We start from the raw sequence: 21,674 nt of genomic DNA, 5'->3' as shown, positions 1-21,674 counted from the left end.
CATTCAGCTTTTACATTTTAAACGTTTCACCATGGATGCTGTTTGTCTCCTCTCGAGACTACACAGACAATGACATTGGATTTGCCTCTTGCCCTTTTGTGTTCTCATGCACGAGCCCAATGTTGTAGTGTGTGGGTTGCACACCATGAAAGGGGGGGAAACAAAAAAAAACACTGTTTTCAAAGGGTTCTTTGTTGAATGGAAACTTTTTTTAATTGCACTTAGTAGCTTTAAAATCTTGTTTTTACAAAAATCTAAATGTTGGGTCTAAAATTAACCTGCGCTTTTGTGTAATTGAAGTATATCCTGACATTATTTACCCTGGGGGAAAATAAAGGGGGAATGCATCAAAGGTGATTTATTAAAGAGACAGGCTTTCCCCCTCAGCAGTGATGTTTGAGTAAGGAATTGGAATGAGAGGAATTCTGAATTTAGCAGTTACTGAAAAGAAAACAGGAGACAAGGAATGTTATTGAGCAGATAGGAAAAGGAAGGGGGAGCTGGAATTCCTGGGTTCGATTCCCATCTCTGGAAGAAAGTTTTAGCTAGTACCCAGAGCAGGAATCTGGGACCCTGGATTCCTGGGTTCTATCTTCTTCATTGCCACTGACTCACTATGGAACATCAGGCAGTTTGTCCAAAAGTGGCCTCAGATTTTTGGCACCCAACTTGAGATACCTCTAGCCTGATTTTTAGAGGAGTCGAGCACATGCAACTCCAGCTGGCATTGGGGGGAGCTGAGGGTGCTCAGCCTGCTGAAAATGAGGCTGGCTCTGCCCTCTCTGTCCTAGTCTCTGTATTGTGACTAAGGAAACTGACCTGCAGTGAATGTTAATGTTTGCAAAGGAGTTTGAGACTGTCACACAAATGGGCAAAATATTAACCTGATTGTTTAATGGAGAGGCAGCATTACCTAATGCCCAGGACCCTGGACTGGGAGTCAACAGAACTGGTTTCTAGGCCTGGCTCTGCCACTCATCTACTGGGTGTCCTTGGGCAAGTCCCTTAATTTCTGATTCCTCTTATTTACAGCACAAGCTCTTTGGAAGAGGGACTGTCTCTCTCTGTGTGGGTAGCTCCTGGCGCAATGGGGCTCTGAGCTCAGTGGGGGCCTGTGTGTGTTAATAACAATATTAACCACTTTAAATACACTTCCTTTCCAAACCGTTTGTACTTGCAAGTTGGGGACAATCCTCGTCCCGCTGCGAGATTGGCCATTGATTTCAATGGGAGCAGGATTGGGTCCTATAGGAGCATCACCTCAGGGACGTGAGAGCAGAAGCAGTGGCCAGTGAACCTGACAAGTTCAGGCAGCTAAGCCAAACCCCCATGATTCCACTGTGCACGGCTGTGGGGCTAGTTATGCAAAAGGGCCAAGAGCAGTTCGCAGTGCATTTAAAGTCCTTAGCAAATTGGAATGTTGTATGCTGCATAGTGCATCGCAGCACACAGAGTGTAAGGCCCGAAGAGACCACTAAATCACCTAGTCTGACCTCCTGTGTAGCCCAGGGCACCGACCCCAGCCAGGACAGCAGGCGGAGAATCTAACCCTGGGCGGAAAGCCAAAGCCCCATTGCATGGGGCTGAAGTCCAGTGCCCCGAGTCCTGCCACCCAGGGCTGATGCCAAAGAGTAAGCAATGTAGCTTCGTGGGGGGCGGGGGGGAGAGGGGAGATGGGCCTTGAGGCCTCAGGCAATTGCCCTCCTTGCTACCCCCTAACACTGGCCCTGACTTTTATATGCAGACAACCAATTGTGGTGGCACCGGTGGGCCATGGAATTTTTATAGCATATTGGGGTGAGCCTCAGAAAGAAAAAGGTTGAGAATCCCTGGTCTATCCTACCCCATCAAAACATGGGGATGCACATCATGCCCATTGATTTTAAGGGGGTTGTATGGGTTTTGTAAACTCTTTGGGGCAGGGACCAGCCCTCTGTTCTATTTGTACAGTGCTGAGCACCATGGGGGCCTGGTCCAGGACTCAGACTCCCAGGCACTTATGGTGATACAAATTAGTAACAATTCAGCCCTGCATGTGCACTGCCCTTGACAGACAATAGCAAGCTTGGAGCTCTACCTAGTGGCCACTGCTTGGGCTGATCCCAGTGCTGGCCAATGGCCAACCCTCACAAATCACGGCCTTGCACAGCATTGCAGCAGTTCCCCCCTGTGGCTGAGCTAGCCCCCAGTGCTGCCTGAGTTCGCTCCCAGACCTAGGTCTCCCTTAACCCTTTGGACTCAACGGGGTTTGGCATGGGATGGGAAACATGGTGTTCTGCGTCCGGTGGAGGGAGGGAGGAAGAGACTGCAATGAGAAGGAAGGTGTGTGGGGGGGAAGGATAGATGCTAAAGGAAGACCAGGAACAAGACAGCATAGTTGTGAGAGGGAAAAGCATCCCTCTCCCATCAGCACCACCAGCTGCTCTGTGGGCAGGTGTTCAGTGTTTGATACAGGCAGAGATCTAGTCCTTCTCAGAGGAGCATGCAGTAGAAATTCCACTCAGAACTGCAGGGAAGAAACCCCCCACAACGTCTCATCTTCACAGAGGTAACTCTGCTTTCTCTGTCTGCTGTGCAGCCAGGGTTGTGTTCTGCAGGGAAAGGAGACAAGGGCAGTTAGTGAATGCAAAGGTATGGACACTGCTCATACCTACACACAAACATCATAAACACTATGTACTCTCTCTGATGCACACACTCGTATATATATAAAACACAGTATCCTCCCACACACTTTAATAAGCAAAACCACGGCTCCCACCCATATATGCACAGCCTACACCTGCACATACTCACCCTATCTAAGGTGTGATATCCAGGGCTGCTGGGATGCAGTTTATGGCCTAGCCCCAGTCACATGAACTGGGTAAAGGTTACAGAAGTGTCTGCACAAGCTCCATTATAGCAGCTAATGGTTTCTACTACTCCAGCAGTTGCTAGTGTATTGAGACGCAGGGCATGTCTTGCCAGACTCATTATGCAGCCAAGGAAGTCCTAGAGGCAGGAAGGAAAGGTGAGGATCTGTTCAAAGTGGGAGATGTGCTGCCTCTGGTCATAGCTGCCCTTGGGGTGGAGAATAACCTACAAGCACAACCCCACTGCTGTTCTGCAGATTGGGCACAACCTGGGGAGATCCAAGCCTCAGCCAAGTCAAGGGGGCTAGTCCCAATCCGGGAGTAGGACAGGGAATGTTTGCTGAACCCTCTGCCTAATAGTGCTCTGCTATCCTGGTACCCACTTTCTTAGGCCTTCTGTTTGCAGCCAGCTTGTTCCCCAGGGCTCAGCTTCCAAAGGGTTAAGAAAAGCACAGGCTGGGTGGGCTTCTGACAACAGGAGGTCTCAGGGTCATCCTGCAAGCCAGCCAGCAGCTGCCAGCCACGAGAGAGGCCTGAAGTGACAGGGCTTGACCTGTAGGTGTCGCCCACAGACCTCCGTTACAGGGATGCTGGGCCAAACTTCCTATGTGGGGAGCTCCCTGCACATGTAAAGGCTGTTCATCTCTCCTTGCTGGGGTTGCTGCCATGACCTGGCTTTATCCCTACACACATAGCTACTAGCACCACCCAGCAATTCCCCTGCCCTGCTCCCTCCCCCCAGCACACCAGTCACCCTACGGTGATTTCCCTGCTGTTAACCAGGCTGAACACTGGGGCTCAGCAGCACCCCTGGCTGCTCAGACACCCTCTCCAGTGGGCAGAGTCCGTCCCTGTGCATCCATCCCATGTGGAGAAGCATGTTGCACAGGTACTGGCCTTGTGCCAGAATGAGCTGGTGGGTTCTTATGGGGCCGAGTGTCTACCTCACATGTGTGCAGGTGAAACCCCTGCTGCAGCTGGCACTGCTTAGCCTGGGTGGCTCCAGGAGCAAGTGGGCTGAGGAGAACTCTGGAGCTGAAAGCATTGGCGGGGCCCAGTGTGTGTATAGGGGATGCTTGCCCCAGCTCTGTGCTAGCTCCAGGGATAGAGGGTGTCTCCAGGGCTGTCAGGCCAGCACATCTCACCAGCATGAAACTCACCTTGCATCCAAAGAGGCGGGCCATAGCCCACGAAAGCTTATGCTCAAATAAATGTATTAGTCTCTAAGGTGCCACAAGTACTCCTGTTCTTTTTGCAGATACAGACTAACACGGCTGCTACTTTGAAACTTGTGAGAAGGGCTGCTAGAAAACTCTGAGCGGGGCCAGATGTGCAAAAGGGTGCAGCCCCCAGCCGCTCCCGGCCGAGGGTTCACACCGTCCAAATCACTCTTATGGACTCTCCAGTCCCATTCCAGACCCCCAAAGTGACACAGATTCACGGGACAGAGACTGTGCTTCCCATGCTCAGTGCACCTACTGAAATGAGTGCCAGGCATCTGAGGGACTTGCCCCTGCAGGGGGGGAGGAATGGCTAGATTCCTAGATGGAGAACTCACAGGGGCACAGCACTCCTCCCTGTATTTCCTCTGACACTGGGGAAGCATGCTGTCCCCTTCCCAGCCTGGGGGGCTAGATGCGAGCCCAGTTCGGTAGCCATTTACACCTGTGAAAAGTGAGTGTGAGACTCCAGCCCACCAGAACTGCCCCTCGCACCACCAGCAGCATTTTGCACCTCTTTGCATGAAGCCGGAGGCAGGGGGAGAATCCCTTGTGATGCTCGGCTCCTGGGAGTGGCTGGACCGAGGGTTTTGGTTCAGGCCTGTCTGTGGAGACCCCAGTGTGGATGCTAATTGCAAGCCCCTATTAAAAGCAACCAACAGACCGCTTCCCAGTTTCCTTCTCAGCAAGCAGCTGCTTTAGGGTCTATCCCGGCACTCAAGCCCTGCCACTCATCGACCAGCCCTGGGATCACAGCAGGGGATGACTCTCCCAGTCCTTCTCCCTCCCCAAGAAACATACCAAGGGCCGGAGCAGAGAGGGGGCAGCATTTCCTAGCTGTCCTGATCGCTCCCCAGGCAGCTGGGAGCCCTGCAGCCCGGGGTTGCCCTTTTCTCTGGGCTTAGCTGAAAGAAGCCGCATCCAAAGGGGTGGGCGAGGGGACTGGATCATAGCAGGGGGCTCCCCGGGGCCCCGCAGCTCAGAGATCAGCTCACAGCCGGGGGGTCTGAAACGCCCCCCCGCTGCCGCCCTATAGAAATCTGCCACTTCAAGAGGGCAGCGCACAGCGCCCCGCGGGTGCTCCCGGGTCCAGCCCTCGGTGTCCACGCGGGGGCGGGGTGTGACGGCCCCACGCCGCGCCGCGGGATGCCGGGCGTTCCCAGCCCCGGGCAGGCGGGGATCCCAGCGGCGAGGGTGGCCCGGAGGCCCCGCTCCCTGGCCGGTGAGCGGCGATGCAAGAGCATCTCCGGGAGCCGCTTCTCCCCCACCCCGGGCTGGCTCCGTTCCCAGCAGGGCTGCGAGCAAACTCTGCAGGCTGGAGGGGCTGAGCTCCCGGCCTGAACCCGCCCCCACCAGCTCTCATTTCCCTAAAAAAAAAAAAAAAAAAAAGAGCGAGAGCGAGGGGGGAAAACCCTCCCATCTCCTTCCACTTCTCTCCTTCCCCCACCTTCCCGCTCCGCTTTTCCCTTCGGTCCCGAGGCGCGTCTGCCCGGGACTCGCCAGCCAGCATGTCCGGGGCCAGGGCGTGCTGGCTGCTCCTGTCCTTCGCGGTGCTGGGACGAGCCCTGGACTTCCCCGATTACACCTATGAGCTGGAGGACGAGGAAGACACTGAGCCCATTGACTATAAGGATCCCTGCAAAGCTGGTAGGGCCAAAGGGATCCCCTGCCCCCAAACCTCCCCCCTGTGCAAATGCGTCCTTTGGTGGTGGGGGGGGGGGTCGTGTGGGGGCAGCGAGGCCACGGAAGGACAGGGGCTGGGTGAGCCTGGGTCATGCAGACTGCCTGGCTGGCAGGGCAGCTGCAGACAAAAGAAAGGGGACGTGGGGGGTGTTTCAGGGACACTTTCAAAGTTGCTGCTGCCGGGGCTGGGAGGGAGCTGAGCCCGGGCACACACAGCCTCGGGCAGGGAAAAGCTCCGGGGCCGGAGACTTGAGTTTTCTGGGTTGTTTTGCCCTCCTCCCTCCCCCCTTTGTGCTGCAGGAAATGAATCTACCGCTTCCCCGGGAGTTTTTCCTCCCCCCTCTCTCCCCGGGAGTTTTGGATTTCTTTGTGGGGAGGGCTTGGGTCTGGCGGGGGGGGGCTGAGATGCCTCCTGTAAGGGAGACGGGGAAGGAAGTTGCCACGAGGTTACGCTGGGGGGATCCATCCATCCATCTGTTTATACTTCGGACGTGGAAGAGGCTCGGCGGGGGGGGCTCTCTCGCTTCCCAGGAGGAGCTGTCAAAGCAGGCGAACTCCTCCAGTCCGGATCGCCCCCACGTCCCCGGCACAGCTGGCCCACTAGCAGCTAAGGCTTTGTGGCTAAGGGCTCTCTGGAAGTCTCCTCTTGTACACCGGTTTCACTCCTGTCTCACTCCGGTGTGAAGGGGGGGATCCTGCTCCAGAACCCAGTGGGGCAGGATCGGGCCGTAAGCGAGAGGAGAATCGGGACGCAAAGAATTTGCAAAAACTTTTTGTTCTTTCTTTCTCCCAGCTGCGAAACAACAACAGAAAAGCCTGGTGGTGATAAGGGTGGGGATTGGATTAAGATTGATAAAGAGGGCTTTTGGGTGGGAGGAGTGTTATCTCAGTTAGTGATTATGACATGTTATTTGATCAGAGACTTAGCCCTGTTCCTGGCTCTGCCACGAGCCTGGTGCCTGTTCTTGGGCATGTCACTTCACTGCTCAGTGCCTCAGTTTCCCCATATGTAAAATGGGGATAATGAGGACTGTCATTTGTAAAGTGCTTTGAGATCTGCTGAGGAAAAGAGCCCTGTAAAGCCTCAGTAGTAATATTATCTCACTGTTTATTATTATTATCAGTCTAGCATGATGCTTTACCAACCAACAGAGAGGGAGTTTAAAATCTAAACCTGCATTGGGATCCTTATAGGTGCTGGGGTCCCCTGGGGCAGATTGGATTGTGGGAGTAGGGCCTGAATTTGTGTGTGTAGCATTGTGATCATACAAAGCACCCTCTAAGTGTGGTTATTATTGTATTAGAATGATGTTTATTATCTTCCTTGGGCAAGCCAGGCCAGGAGATGGCTAAAGGGTTGGTATTTAAATTACAGCAGCACCTACAGGCTCCAGCTGAGATCAGGGCTCCTTTGTGCCAGATGCTGTATTGAATGAGAGACGCTCCCTGCCCCTAAAGAGCCTGCAATTGAAATAGACAAGAGTGATGAAAGGCAGGAGGGGAAACTGAGGCCCAGAGAGCAGACATGAGTTGCCCAAGGTCACACAGTAGGTCAGGTCTTGCAGAGCCTAACCTCGTGCTCTGGACATAGGAAGCCATTGTCCCTTTAAATCTGCTCTGTTTAACCTCCACTTCATCACCTTGTGCATGTGTGTAGGAGAGGGGGGTTTTAATTGTTGATTAAATTAGTGGAGGTCAGTCCAGACAAGAGGTAGGTCCAGAGGAGTTCCTTCTGATTGTGCTTGCTGGTCCATTGTGTGGTGAGAGACATGCGGAGTGGCATGCTGGATCCCTGCCCCCCACCTTTATTGGATCCATATGTGACTAATTCAGTTATTGCCATTTGTATGGTGGCTATGTCCGGAGGCCCCAGTCTGAATCAGGCTCTATTAGACACTGTACAAACACAGGCCCTATCCTGAAGAGTTCTTTATCACTCAATTAGCTTCAAGTGTAACTCAGGATCGGGGGGTCAGATGGGAGCTTGCCCATTGATTCCTACAGGACAGGGAAGCAGTTCCTCTGCTAAGATTGGCCTGGCCAACTACATATCCCACAAGGCTCTGGGAGAGTGCGTGTGTTTGTGTGGTGGTTTTTTTTTTTTTTTTTTTTCAAGGCATCAGCTGCAGTAAGTTTCCTAGGACTTTAAGAGCAGCCGGAAACAGCTGACTCCTTGGCACTTGGAATTATTCCGTGGCTCCCTTAAATTCCACATGGAGAAGGAGCAGTGGGAATAGTCAAGAAATAGATTTGGTTTTCACTGCACAGCTCATGCCACGGGTATCCTGAGGCCACCCACCCACCAGGGATCACTCCCCGCGGCTCACAGCCTCCCTAACGTTCCCCTTGCCATCCCTCCCCGCTGCAGAACTTTCCCCCACCCCAGGGTGGTACTGGCCCAGACCCTGCTGTAGTGCCAATAGGCGTTTTCCTGAGAAATGCAGCCAGGCTTGTGGTCCTGCCAGCTTTGGCATCAAAGCTCCCACATCACAGCTGTGCCCGCTCCCTAGATGGAAACAGTGGCCCCGGTCCTGCAGTCCGTCTCCTTACCTCCTGTCAAAATAAACCTCCCTGGCTCTGATCCAAAGCCACAGCAGCTGCTGCTTCCTTAGCAGTCCAGTAGCAGGGGGCAGCCGTGTCAGTCTGCATCCACAAAAACAACCAGGAGTCCGGTGGCACCCTCTCATCTTTCCAAGAGATCGGGGCAGAAGCTTTCGTGGGTAAAAATCCCATTTCTTCAGATGCATGGAGTGAAAATTACAGATACAGGCATCAAAGAGTCCTGTGGCACCTGATAGACCAGATAGACCAGGGGTCGGCAACGTTTGGCACGCGGCTCGCCAGGGTAAGCACCCTGGCGGGCCGGGCCAGTTTATTTACCTGCTGATGCAGCAGGTTCGGCCGATCGCGGTCCCCACTGGCCGCGGTTCACCGTGCCGGGCCAATGGGGGTGGTGGGAAGCTGCGGCCAGCACATCACTCGTCCACGCTGCTTCCCGCCGCCCCCATTGGCCCGGGACAGCAAACCGCAGCCAGTGGGGGCCGCGATCGGCCGAACCTGCCGCGTCAGCAGGTAAATAAACTGGCCCGGCCCGCCAGGGTGCTTACCCTGGCAAGCCGCGTGCCAAACATTGCCGACCCCTGTTATAGACTAACAGATGTATTGGAGCATGAGCTTTTGTGGGTGAATACCCACTTCGTCGGATGCATGTCATAAATATACTGGCACCTGAAGAGAGGGGAGTTACCTTACAAGTGGAGAATCAGTGTTGACCAGGCCTATTCAGTCAGTTAGCAGTCCAGACTCCATAGCGCTGAGGGGCCCCTTGGTAATTTGCCAGGACCAGTGAACTGCATCAGAGTCTGTGTGTGCTGTGGGTTCTGTCCTAAGCACTGGGATCCCCTGCAGCACTCGGACTAACACCCCCTCGATTTCAACTCCTGGGGCTGGCAACTCTAGGAGAGGAGCCCTTAGCTGTAGCATTCACTCTCCCTGTTGGGCCGGGAGAACAGTGTTCATCTATTCTTTTTTACTGTGTATAGGTTCTCATACCATCCTCAACACTGTCCTGTCTGAAGTACCTTCCAGCCGGGCACTAAGCAACATCCTCACATGTGGGTTGTTCCCTCCCCTGGGGCAGTGTGCAGTGTCGTGTTTGTGTAGTGAGGTGTCTTGTTTTAGTAGGGCTTTGTTTAATTTTTGTGTATCTCTGTACATGCTGCTCTGTACAATTGCTGTATTTAGAGGGTGGCTTGCCCGTGGGGTTAGCAAGTCCTTTGGGGGGCCCATCTGCTGCCACCAAGTCAATCTTTTGTGACAGAGTCCATTTATAAATCAACTCAATATCGCTTTGTTTCCTGTTGAACACGATGGGCTAGAGGAATAAGCAGGAGTTCGGCAGTCAGGACTCCTGGGTTCTCTTTCCAAGTCTGGGATGGAAGTGTGAACTTGTGGCTGGAATAAGTGGGCAGGACTGGCAGTCAGGACTCTTGGGTGCTATCCCTGGGAGGGAAGTGTGGTCTAATGGCTAGAGCATAGGGGTCTGGATTCTGCTCCCCGTTCTGCTACTGACTTGTTGTGTGCAGCCATGGACAAACCCCTTTGCAGCTATGTGCCTCAGTTTCCCCAGCTGTGAAATTGGGATATTGATACTGACTGACCTTACTGGTTTATTGTGAACATGGCTGCGTTAACATTTGCAACAGAGCTTTGAACACACAACGCCCTATTGAGTGCTAATCAAACACGTACAGCTAGTGTTTGTGCTTGCATTGTCCTTGGGAGATTAATATACAGTTGTTGAGCTCTTCAGCAATGAAAACAAACTCCCGGGTGTCTCCTGAGCCATTAGAGAGGGACAGCAGCTATGGGTTTGGCCCTGTGTGAGTCACTAGTTCCTATCAGCCTGATGTGCTGCTGTAGTAACCCTGCCTCTGTAATGTGATGCGGGGGGCAAAGCTGGAAAATGTGGATCCAGATTTTGGACCCCTCCCCCCCTTCCCAGAGTCAGGGCTGATTTGAATCTTCCCATTCTGAAGTGTAGGGCGTTCTGTTCCAGGAGTTTAGTCTGGACCCTTTGCTGATCAAAATGTCCTTCCAATATGACAGAGTGGGATGACATTTCATGGGCCCTGGTTTCGGGATCTCTGAGCATCCAGGATAGCAAAGTGTTTGGGATACTTGATCACCAGGAATAAGATAGGGATTATCCCCCGAATAACTGTGATAGTTAGCGAACTCCACCATCTGCTTATGCAAGAACTTCCCAGATCAGACCTTGGGTATCTCAGCCATACACACCTTGTTGCAGGGGAGCAGGTTTGACCTAAATTCCAGTTTCCATGTTGAGTCAACTGAAGTCACTTGTTACAGTTGTATTTATCACCATGATGCACAGACCTATTCCAACTGTTGTCATTTATTCATCCAGGGTGAAGTGTGCCCACTGAGCAGAAGCCAGTGTGAGGCTTTTGTTTGGAGATTTAAAGCGCTGCATAGGCCTTGTGAATTTCACAGCTTGACATTTGGATCTCCTCTATCAGTGCATTGTTTGCAGATTTAAAGTGGTGCATAGACCTTGTGAATTTCACACCATGCCATTTGGATTTTGTTTTAGTGCATGGGCGTAGCTCATTTCACACTGCAGCGTCCTCTGACTAGACACTGGTCAGGGATGGTCTTGGTCTTGGATTTACTCCTGCCTCAGTGTGGGTGTGGGGAGTGGGGGGAGACCTCGTGAGATCTCTTCCAGCCCTACATTTCTATGATTCTATAATAAACTGAACTGGGGAGAGGTCAGCTCTCATCCTGCAGCTTCGGGAGGGCATGGTGGTGGCAGTGTGGCTAATAATAGGTAAGCTTTAGTTGCGTGCTGAATTTTGATCACTGGGGTTTTAATCCTGGGGCGAGCTGGCGGGATTTCCCATGGCGAAGCACAGGGCTGCGTGCCTGGCTCGGCTATACCTCCCATCTGCCCTTCTGTACGCGCTGCCAGCAGCTTGGGAAATCCTCCTGCTGTTGATTCATGCCATCGGGTCATGTCAAAAGGGAGGCAGGACTTCCCGGCGCTTATCAACCAGCACTGCTGCGGTGCAGGAACAGGGAGCACATGCAGTGCACTTGAACAGGAAGGATGCTTCAGCCTGCTAGAGACAGAATGGGACAGAGACTCCCTGCAGATTACTCTCTGGCAGAGGAGGGAAAGGAGAGAACAAAGCATCCAGCAGGCAGCACAAGCAGAAGGGGAGAGATCGGCAAGAGAAACTAGATTGGAAAGATTTGAAGGGGCTTTAATTTGTGGGTGAAAGGACTGTTTGAATGGAAGAGGAAAGGACCAGTTATCTCCAGGGGTTGATCTGCCTGAGGACTGCATTTCTTACCTGCTTTTATCTTTAAGGCAGCACCTAGAATCATACTAGGCATTGCTTGGGAGGAGAGAATGCCTCCTCCTGGTCTATCAGCAGCCCTGTGTACTTCCTGGAGGTTTCCAGTCCAAGCAGTGACCCAGCCTGACCCTTTGAAGATGTGATACTATCCCAGCTTGAGACAGGGCCGCAGCACCTCCCTGACTAGTGAGCGAATGTCTTGAGAGGCCTTGGACAGCACTGACTCATTATGAGGTCTCCTGGGGTCAGCCACACGCAAACAGTTTCCGGCTGGGAGAGGAGGGCCTGAGAGCAGGCAGCATCATAGGCTGGAAGAAGGAGGCACTTGGAGAAGAAAAGAAAATGTCCTCTTTCCCCGAACCTGGGCTGGTGCCTGAGACTGACAGTAACTCTGGCATGTGTCCTTGCCCACAGAGAGGAAATCCCTGTTTGCACAACCACCCTGGGCCTCATAGCTCCATTTCCCAGTGGCTTCAGATTTCCAAGCTGGGGCTACCTGGGGTCTGACAGTTCCTGCACTGCTGCGAGCGGATGCTGCTTGGGACATTGCTTCAATGGCAAGGATCTAGCAGGTCCTAAAGACAAGAAGCATCTGTAATAACTATTAGACTGCGTATGTGAACCTAGTTATTGAGCGAGACTGTGTAACTACCGTATTCCGATAGTGGAATGTTTATTATACACGGGTATTGTGTTAATTCAGTGGGGGCTACAGCCAAAAGAAGACACTAGCTCCCAGATAAGAACATCCCAGCACACAGTTGACAGTGGGGAAAGCTATTAGCTTGGAGGATCCTACAGCCTGTCTCCAAGGAAGTTGCAAGGTTTATTTTGCCAGGACTGGGAGGTAACACATCAAAGGGCTATAGACAGTTAAAAAATGACTTGATCCCTGGGAAGGGGTTGATCAAAAGATAGAGCAGGATTTAAAGGCACACTTTCTGAAGCAGGCAGGGAAAACTGCCTGGTGAGTTGAGAGAACAGAGTATACCACCCAGACTCTAGAGGTCTTGAAGTGTCTGTAGGAAGTTTAGATCTACCAGATGTGGAAGGTGGACAGACACCTGGTAAACTAGACATGCGTAAATAAACAATATGTTGCTTTAAGAAGGCTGTTTGGTCACTGCCTACCAGAGGGAACAGAACAGAGGGCACTGAACATAAGTCAAGCCTGATGAGGCAATCACAGTTAGTATCTGGGGCTGCAGTCCAGGGTCCAATCTGAGGTTGAGAGAATTGTATGATTCCACCCAAAGAGGCCTGCGAGGTGATGCCCTTGGAGAGGCCAGAAGGGGTCCGAGGTACAGTTAGCCCGGTAACTGTGACACAAAACCCCTGCAAGGCAGGCAATTGCTCTTCTCCCCATTTCACAGATGGGGGGAACTGAGGCATCAAGAGACTCAGGCCTGGTCGACATTTAAAAGTTTTCCTGGCATAGAATCATAGAACTGGAAGGGACCTCGAGAGGTCATCTAGTCCAGTCCCCTGCACTCGTGGCAGGACTAATTATCTAGACCATTCCTGACAGGTGTTTGTCTAACCTGCTCTTAAAAATCTCCAATGATGGAGATTCCACAACCTCCCTAGACAACTTATGCCGGTGCTTAACCAACCTGACTGTTAGGAAGTTTTTCCTAATGTCCAACCTAAACCTCCCTTGCTGCAATTTAAGCCCATTACTTCTTGTCCTATCCTCAGAGGTTAAGAAAAACAATTTTTCTTCCTCCTCCTTGTAACAACCTTTTACATACTTGAAAACTGTTATCACGTCCCCTCTCAGTCTTCTCTTTTCCAGACTAAACAAACCCAATTTTTTCAATCTTCCCTCATAGGTCATGTTATCTAGACCTTTAGTCATTTTTGTTGCTCTTCTCTGGACTCTCTCCAATTTGTCCACATCCTTCCTGAAATGTGGTGCCCAGAACTGGACACAATACTCCAGTTGAGACCTAATCAGCGCAGAAGAATTACTTCTCGTGTCTTGCTTACAACACTCCTGCCTATACATCCCAGAATGATCACTTTTTTTGCAACAGCATCACACTGTTGACTCATATTTAGCTTGTGACCCACTATAACCCCCAGATCCCTTTCCGCAGTACTCCTTCCCAGGCAGTCATTTCCCATTGTATATGTGTGCAACTGATTGTTCCTTCCTAAGTGGAGGACTTTGCATTTGTCCTTATTGAATTTCATCCTATTTACTTCAGACCATTTCTCCAGTTTGTCCAGATCATTTTGAATTTTAATCCTATCCTACAAAGCACTTGCAACCCTTCCCAGCTTGGTATCGTCAGCAAACTTTATAAGTATAATCTCTATGCCGTTATCTAAATCATTGCTGAAGATATTGAACAGAACCGATCCCTGCAGGACCCCACTCGTTATGCCCTTCCAGCATGACTGTGAACAGGGCCGGCTCCAGCATTTTTGCCGCCCCAAGCGGCCGGGGAGGACGGGGGGGACGGGGAGAAAGTCGCGAACGGCGGCACTTCGGCGGCAGCTCTAGGGGACTTGCCGCCGAAGAGTTTGGCTGCCCCAAGCACCTGCTTGCTGCGCTGGTGCCTGGAGCCGGCCCTGACTGTGAACCACTGATAACTAATCTCTGGGAACGGTTTTCTAACCAGTCTTGCACCAACCTTATAGTAGCTCCATCTAGGTTGCATTTCCCTAGTGTGTTTGTGAGAAGATCATGCAGGACAGTATCAAAAGCTTTACTAAAATCAAAATATACCACGTCTACCACTTTCCCCCCCATCCACAAGGCTTGTTACTCTGTCAAAGAAAACTATTAGGTTGGTTTGACACAATTTGTTTTTGATAAATCCACGCTGACTGTTATTTATCACCTTATTATCTTCTAGATGTTTGCAAATTGAATGCTTAATTATTTGCTCCATTATCTTTCTGGGTACAGAAGTTAAGCTGACTGGTCTGTAATTCCCAGGGTTGTCCTTATTTCCCTTTTTATAGATGGGCACTATATTTACTCTTTTCCAGTCTTCTGGAATCTCTCCCATCTTCCGTGACTTCTTAAAGATAATCGCTAATGGCTCAGATATTTCCTCCGTCAGCTCCTTGAGTATTCTAGGATGCATTTCATCAGGCCCTGGTGACATGAAGACTTCTAATTTGTCCAAGTAATTTTTAACTTGTTCTTTCTCTATTTTAGCCTCTTCTGATCCTACCTCATTTTCACTGGCAATCACTACATTAGACATCCAATCACCACCAACCTTCTTGGTGAAAACCGAAACAAAAGTCATTAAGCATCTCGGCCATTTCCACGTTTTCTTTGTTATTTTTTCCCCCTCATTGAATAACGGGCCTACCCTGTTCCTGGTCTTCCTCTTGTTTCTAATGTATTTGTAGAATGTTTTCTTGTTACCCTTTATGTCTCTAGCTAGTTTGATCTCGTTTTGTGCCTTGGCCTTTCTAATTTTGTCCCTACATACTTGTGTTATTTGTTTATATTCATCCTTTGTAATTTGACCTAGTTTCCACTTTTTGTAGGACACATTTTTGATTTTTAGATCATTGAAGATCTCCTGGTTAAGCCAGGGTGGTCTTTTGCCATACTTCCTATCTTAGCTATGTTGGTCAGGTGTGTGATGCGGTGTGATCCGTGACCAGCAAAGCTGTGCTGGCAAATGGTTCCCTAATGGTTAGAACAGAGGACTTGGGAGTCAGGACTCCTGGGTTCTATTCCCAGGTTTGGAGGGAGTGTTGTCTCATAATTAGAGCACTGGGGGGGAGGGGTGGGTTGGAAGTCAGGACTCCTGGGTTCTTTCCCAACTTTCCAATAAGAGGAGGAAGGCTCAGGAGACATGAATGGCAGGTTGTATTCCTTTCTCTGCCAATGACTGGCTGTGTGACATGAGACAGGCCACCCCACCTCTCTGTGCCTCAATTTCCCCATCTGCACAATGGGAGTTAGTCAGTGTTATCAACACTACAGTCATGCAAAGCCAGGAACTGATCCCAGCAGTCCTTGCTCCCAGTCCTATCCATGAACCACAAACACTGTTCTTCCTCCTGAAAAACCTCTGAAGATCCTGTTTCCACGCAGATGACCTTGATCATGAAGAACTGGGGAAGGATTAAAAGAAAAATCTGGTACCCCCACTGAATAGATTCCAAATATTTTTCTTTCCAGCAGCTTTTTTTTCAGTAAGTGACTAACTCTGCTGGCTCCAGTTCTGTTTTCATAGTTGACTTGAATTTACAGATTGAATCCAAACTCGAGGAGGAGGGAGAGTGTATGTGTATGTGTGTCAAGTCCCCCCAGTGTCCCCTTGCAGCATTCTTTGTTTAATAAATATCCTTCCTTTTTTGCTTGCTTCCAGAGAGGCTTTGACGTGTGTTGGGTTTGATTCCTCGCCCTGCGTCCTTACCTGGCAGCTGGGAAGCATCTGTTCTGTTCGGAGTAATGGAGCAGGATCAGTAGGAAGATGAATTCCACCCCCGTAAGGAGAGTTCCCCTCCCTCCTTCCTTTGGGGCGACCAGACCATCTCCTCTTCATGACCCATCTCTGAGCATGCGTTAGCTGGAAACAATTTATTGCTATGCAGGAGGTCAGACTAGATGCTCACAATGGTCCCTCCTGGCCTGAGAATCCCAGAGAGCTCAGCTGAGCTCCTTTCGTTGTTGAGTGGGCTCTGATTAAGCTCAGAGGTACCCAAGTCAGAATCATTTTTCCAGCTTTGTGGGATGCAGATGTAATGGGCGTGCCAGCCTCAGAGATTTACAAAACAAGACCCAAAGCCACCCAGGCATTATCCCATTCCTGAGACCCTTCCTAAACAGCCTCCTCATTCCACAGTCTCCGCAGCTTCCCCACGGACATGGCTAACTTCTCTACCCAACCCCAAAGTAGCCTGTGGGTGAATTGGGCTAACGGCACTGACATCAGTGAGCCCGATTGCCCCAGTGTCTCCTGCTTTGGGCAGCCATTCGCCTGCAATAGCCTGGGCTGCAGTAGTAGGGTGAAGGATGCAAGGGGAGAAATGAAGGCAGAGAATAGAGCTGGGCAAGGCCTTGAATCCTGGACAAGAGAAGTTGTGGACAAAGGCGGGAGAGGGCAAAAATGCTGAGCTTGCTACAAAACAGGAGGGGCAGGGCCAGTGTTCTAGACTGGGACTCAGGAGACCTGGATTCTAGTCCCAGCTCTGTGTGACCTTGGGCAAGTCACTGTCCTGCACCTCAGTTTCCCCATCTGTAAAAAAGGGAAGAATAATACTTCCTGTCCTCCACCTTTATCTGTCTTGTCTATTTAGTATCTAGACTCCTCAGCACAGACAAAGGGCAGGAGGGGAAACTGAGGCCGACAGAGAGGCAGAGACTTTCTGAAGTCACACAACAGGTCCCACATTTCCCATCTGCTCTCCCAACAATCCATCCCGCTTGCCTAATGCCCTGTTATAAAAAGTCCCTTTCCTCCTTATCTCCTTCCAGATTCCTCTGTTCCTCATATCTGAACCACCAACACCCCCATTTTCTATTCCCAAGGATGCTGGCTCCCTCCCTTTTCTGATTCCCTCCACCAACAGTTAAAGAACATAAGAGCGGCCATCCTGGGTCAGACCAAGGGTCCATCTAGCCTAGGATCCTGTTTTCTCACCTGGCCAATACCAGATGCTTCAGAGGGAATGAAAAGAACAAGGCAATTATCAAGTGATCCATCCCCTACTGTTCAGTCCCAGCAACTGGCAGTTAGAGGCTATGTGCACCCAGAGCATGGGGTTGCATCCCTGACAAATTTGGCTAATACCCATTGATGGATCTATTCTCCATGAACTCATCTAGTTCTTTTTATAACCCACTTATTCCTGAATTCTCTGTGTCTTGCTCTCCCCTGTCTATGCACCATCTGCTGTTTCCATCCTATGTGTGCCTCAGCACATAGCGTTTTCGCCGTGCTCCCCCTCGGCCAGCAAGTCCAGGATGCGCTCTGCCTTTGCGCTCAGTTCGCACAGATGCAGCCTGTGGTACTGACAGTCCTGGCAGCTGGTTGGGCTGTGATTAGCAGGGATTCGGCGCTCGCCAAGTCTGTAATTACACACTCGCTGTGTGAGCCAAGGGGGAGGAGGCAGAGCAGTTAAGGTGACGAGCAGCTGGGGATCCACTCGGAAGTAGGGGCCCAGCAACAGACATGTGGCAGAGCTTGAGGGATACAGCGAGGGACTCGCTGCAGAAGCAGAAAGCACACTGACTCCAGGCCCAGGAGCAGGGATACAATGGTGCACTGAGGAGGATGCACACTGAAGAAAGAACCCTTCATGCTCCATCCCAGAATCCCCCAGAGCCTTTACCCAGCCCCTGCACCATATTCCCTGTTCCCCAGAATGCCCCACGGCTCCATCCCTTCACCAGCGCCTCAAAGCCGCCGGCCCTGCTGCGTTCTGGCATGACATTTTTTGTCATGCAGGAGATATTTCCCGAACACTGATGTTAGCCTGGTCTCAGCACAAAGGGGAATTTTTCTCGACCTCAGTTAAACCAAGTCCTCTAACCTGCACAGCTGTACCAACTGTTCACTCACTGCTAGCAGACACCAGTAAACTATAGTAAGACCTATCTGGCTCGGAGAGGGCACATGCCAGGAGAGGGTCCTGGGTTCTATCCCCAGCTCTGATACTGGCTCACTCCCTGGCCAGCCACTTCCCTGGCCAGTGCCTCAGTGTCTGTTAAAACAGTGTCAGTGAGAATGACCTGCTCCACAGCACAGGTGGTGAAGCTGATTTTCTTATATGTGTGTGACAGACATGCATTTGGATCAGAAGGAAGGTGCTATGGGAAAGCAAATATCCCTAGCCAGTGTTCTTCGGCTGTTTGCTCCCCCTCCCTTGTTGGTAGTGAGGGGCACTACCAGGGGGCTGCAGAGTGGTGCATCTGGGAGGAATCTCACAGAGGGCCTCCCTTGCTTTTCTGGTTTGTCTCCATCCCTGGCTGCTGTTCTTGGAATCTCTTTGCACAGCCGAGGCTGCTGCCAGGCAAACATCCCGGAGCCTGCTTGTTCAAATACTGCAGCAATCAGGAGGTGCGCTGCAGGCCCGGCAGAGGAACAGAAGCTTCACCAGCGAGCAAGGCTGGTGCCAGGTAACCGTCCACTTCACCCCAAGGAATCTCTGACTGCTGCTAGGCAGGAGACTTTTGAGGGAGGGTTTTATTCCTTCTCCCTCCCCCCCACCATGACAAATGAGGGGGCTCAAGCTGCAGGACTCGGATCAGGACTGTGGATGCAGAGGGTTAGTGCAGGGGGTCACAGCCTCTGCAGCACATACACTGGGATATATCCCCACTCTGGTGTGCACTCATAGGACTCCCTGCATGGTGCCTGGGCTCCATGGCTGGTCTAACATGAATGCCCTGCCTGGCTCTGGCCAAGCTTAGCAAATGCTAAGCATTGTGGAATGACCGCCTGCCTCTGAGCTGAGTGATTGCCCAAGGCCAGATAAACACTCCCACCCTGGGAAGTTAAACACAGGAAGGACATGGGGGGCGGGGGGAGCGCATGCTGGCCCTGTCCAGATGCAATGGGGACACATTACTGACCATTCAAGCTAGCGTGTGCTCTCTGCACGCCCCGCTCAGCTGACAGGGTACACAGCAAGGCTACATAGAACTGCGGGTTCATGGGGTTGTGAAATGAACTTCAGTTCCTAGCAGGAACGTGTCCACAGAGCAAATCAATGGGAACGGTTATCGACCTGGCAGAGAGGAAGCATGGCCCAGTGGTTAGAGTGCTAGCCTGGCTCTCTGGGTTCAATTCTTTGCCCCATCACAGACCTTCTGTATGACTTTGGGTAAGGCCTTTAGGTTTCCCATCTGTGATAGCACTAATAGCACTGCTCTGCCTCACTGCTACTGGGATGATGGGGGCCATACAAGTCCCTAAGGATAAAGAGCAACAGTAGGGATTGACAGGTTTCAGACTTGCAGCCGTGTTAGTCTATTCACAAAAAGAACAGGAGTACTTGTGGTACCTTAGAGACTAACAAATTTATTTGAGCATAAGCTTTCGTGGTGCATGAGGCCTGACCCCCCTGCCTCTTTCCCCCCTGCCCCATGTTACATCCTGGTCCCTCAGGGCAAAGCCAATGCAGGAGCTCTCAGAGGAAGGCAGGGGCTGGTCCACACCCAGTTGTTAATTACACTGGGGCAAAACCCCTCTGGTGTAAAAAGTGCCTTGGTTTCAAATCACTTTTAGTTCTGATGTCCTCTGTGTACAAGCAGAGGCATTAAGGGCCAGTGGCTTTCACCAGGGCTAAATTCACTCCCAGAGAAGGAAGCCCGCAGGTTCTTTGGTCATACTGGGAAATTATCAAGTTTGTTTTTTGGATTCTTTTTTTCTTTTACTTGGCCAGTGCTGGCAGTGCAGGATTGAGCTCCCTCCCGCAGCCCTGCCATCCTCCACTGTGTCATGGAGCTCCAGTATTTCCAGGGGAGAACCTGGAACTGGCTGAATTCTGCTCTTTGCAGCTTGGTGTCTGTTTTTGCTGGGAGCATAGCATGTTCTGTGTGCAGCAGCCAGACTGGCGAGGGGGAGGGGGGAACATTCCTGACATATTTAACAACTTTGGGATGGAAGTAGGATGCTGAGCTATTGACGCTGAGACTGTATTATTTGCCAGATCAGCACTTGTCCGGGATCTACATTTTTAAACAGATCTCCTCCTTCCACTGAGCTGCCTTCCTGTTCTGGGTAAACCCACAATCCCTTCCGGTGGTGCAGGAATGCAGGTCAGGGTTTTGTCTTCCTAGGGGCTGCACATCAAGTCCATTCCAGGTGGGCACAGGAATCCAGTTTGAGATTTGGAAAAGATCTTTTAACTCCCATCCAGTCCACCCCCAGAGATTTTGGAATATGAGACTTCCCACACTGGATCAGACCCATAGTCCAACTAGTCCTGTCTCCAATAGTGACCAACTCCAGATGCTTCAGAGGAAGGTGCAAGAAGCCACACAATTGTCAGTGGTGACACAATCTGCTTCACCCCATGTCAGCCGAAGCTTTCTTGCAGTTTTCCTTACTCTTTGTTTTCTAGAATTTTTTCAGGACTTGTTTGAAACCTCCCCATGTAGTGCGTCTGGCTAGAATCTATATTGGCAGGAGAGCGTCTGGACAGCACTTTAAGTCGATGTAACTTAAGTTGCTCGGGAGGGTGTTGTTTTCACATCCCTAATCGACGTAAGTTACATTAACTTACGTGGTAACATAAGCCAGCCCTCTGTCAATTGATGCTGCAGGGCTGCGTCTTTTAGCTCAGGCAGTAGAGGTTCGTGCACATAAAGCCAGAGAGCCCAGGTTCAATCCCTGATACCAACAACTCACCCAGCGTCATGGTGTTACATTGGCAGTCGATCAGAGATAGCTTTTCCTCTGGCTAAGACTTTCTAGAGCATAAAACTGTCTCCTCTCCATTCCCTGGGAATCTCTTTGGTGGTATGTGCCCAGCTGTGTTTATTATCCCACAGGCATCTGGATAGTAAAAGTCTCTCCTGTGTGGCGTCCTGCAGTTTTAAGTATCTGGAGAGTTGGCCTGGGGGTTCTGTTTGCTCTCTCTCTCTCTCCCCCCCACGTTTGGTCCTCTGGAGAAAATGCCCATTGTGGTTTCTTCTTTGTTTTTCTTTCCTTTTGTCCTTGTCTGGAGAGTTTAAGGCCAGAAAGGACCATTGTGATCACCTAGTCCAGGGGTGGGCAAACTTGTTGGCCGAGGGCTACATCTGGGTATGGAAATTGTATGGTGGGCCATGAATGTTCACGAAATTGGGGGTTGAGGTGCGGGAGGGGGTGAGGGCTCCAGCTGGGGGTGCAGACTCTGGGGTGGGGCTGGGGATGAGGGGTTGGGGGTGCAGGAGGGTGCTCCAGGCTGGGACTGAGATGTTCAGAGAGCGGGAGAGGGATCAGGGCTGGGGCAGGGGCATGGGAGGGGGTCAGGGGTACAGGCTCCGGGCGGTGATTACCTCGAGCAGCTCCCAGAAGCAGCAGTATGTCCCCGCTGCGGCTTCTATGCGGAAGCGCGGCCAG

The 21,674-nt window shown here is 51.3% G+C and overlaps 1 protein-coding gene across 3 annotated transcripts in view; it reads left to right on the top strand.

The window, feature by feature from the left end:
* Window positions 1-5,462: 5,462 nt before the first annotated feature.
* The window catches only part of BMP1 (bone morphogenetic protein 1), an 84,797-nt gene continuing 68,585 nt past the window's right edge, over window positions 5,463-21,674 (top strand). Inside the window, exon 1 of one of the 3 annotated variants that reach the window (XM_034761898.1) lies at window positions 5,463-5,722. In XM_034761898.1, coding sequence (XP_034617789.1) covers window positions 5,584-5,722 — 139 coding nt within the window. In that variant the 5' untranslated portion in view covers window positions 5,463-5,583. The remainder of the gene's footprint in view (window positions 5,723-21,674) is intronic. The other 2 variants (XM_034761895.1, XM_034761896.1) reach the window with 2 other exon arrangements.

This window comes from Trachemys scripta, chromosome 2 (genome assembly GCF_013100865.1).
Source record: "Trachemys scripta elegans isolate TJP31775 chromosome 2, CAS_Tse_1.0, whole genome shotgun sequence".
Lineage (NCBI taxonomy): Eukaryota > Metazoa > Chordata > Testudines > Emydidae > Trachemys > Trachemys scripta.
The sequence above is the reverse complement of the archived record's forward strand: the minus strand, read 5'-3'. Positions and strand labels throughout refer to the sequence as shown.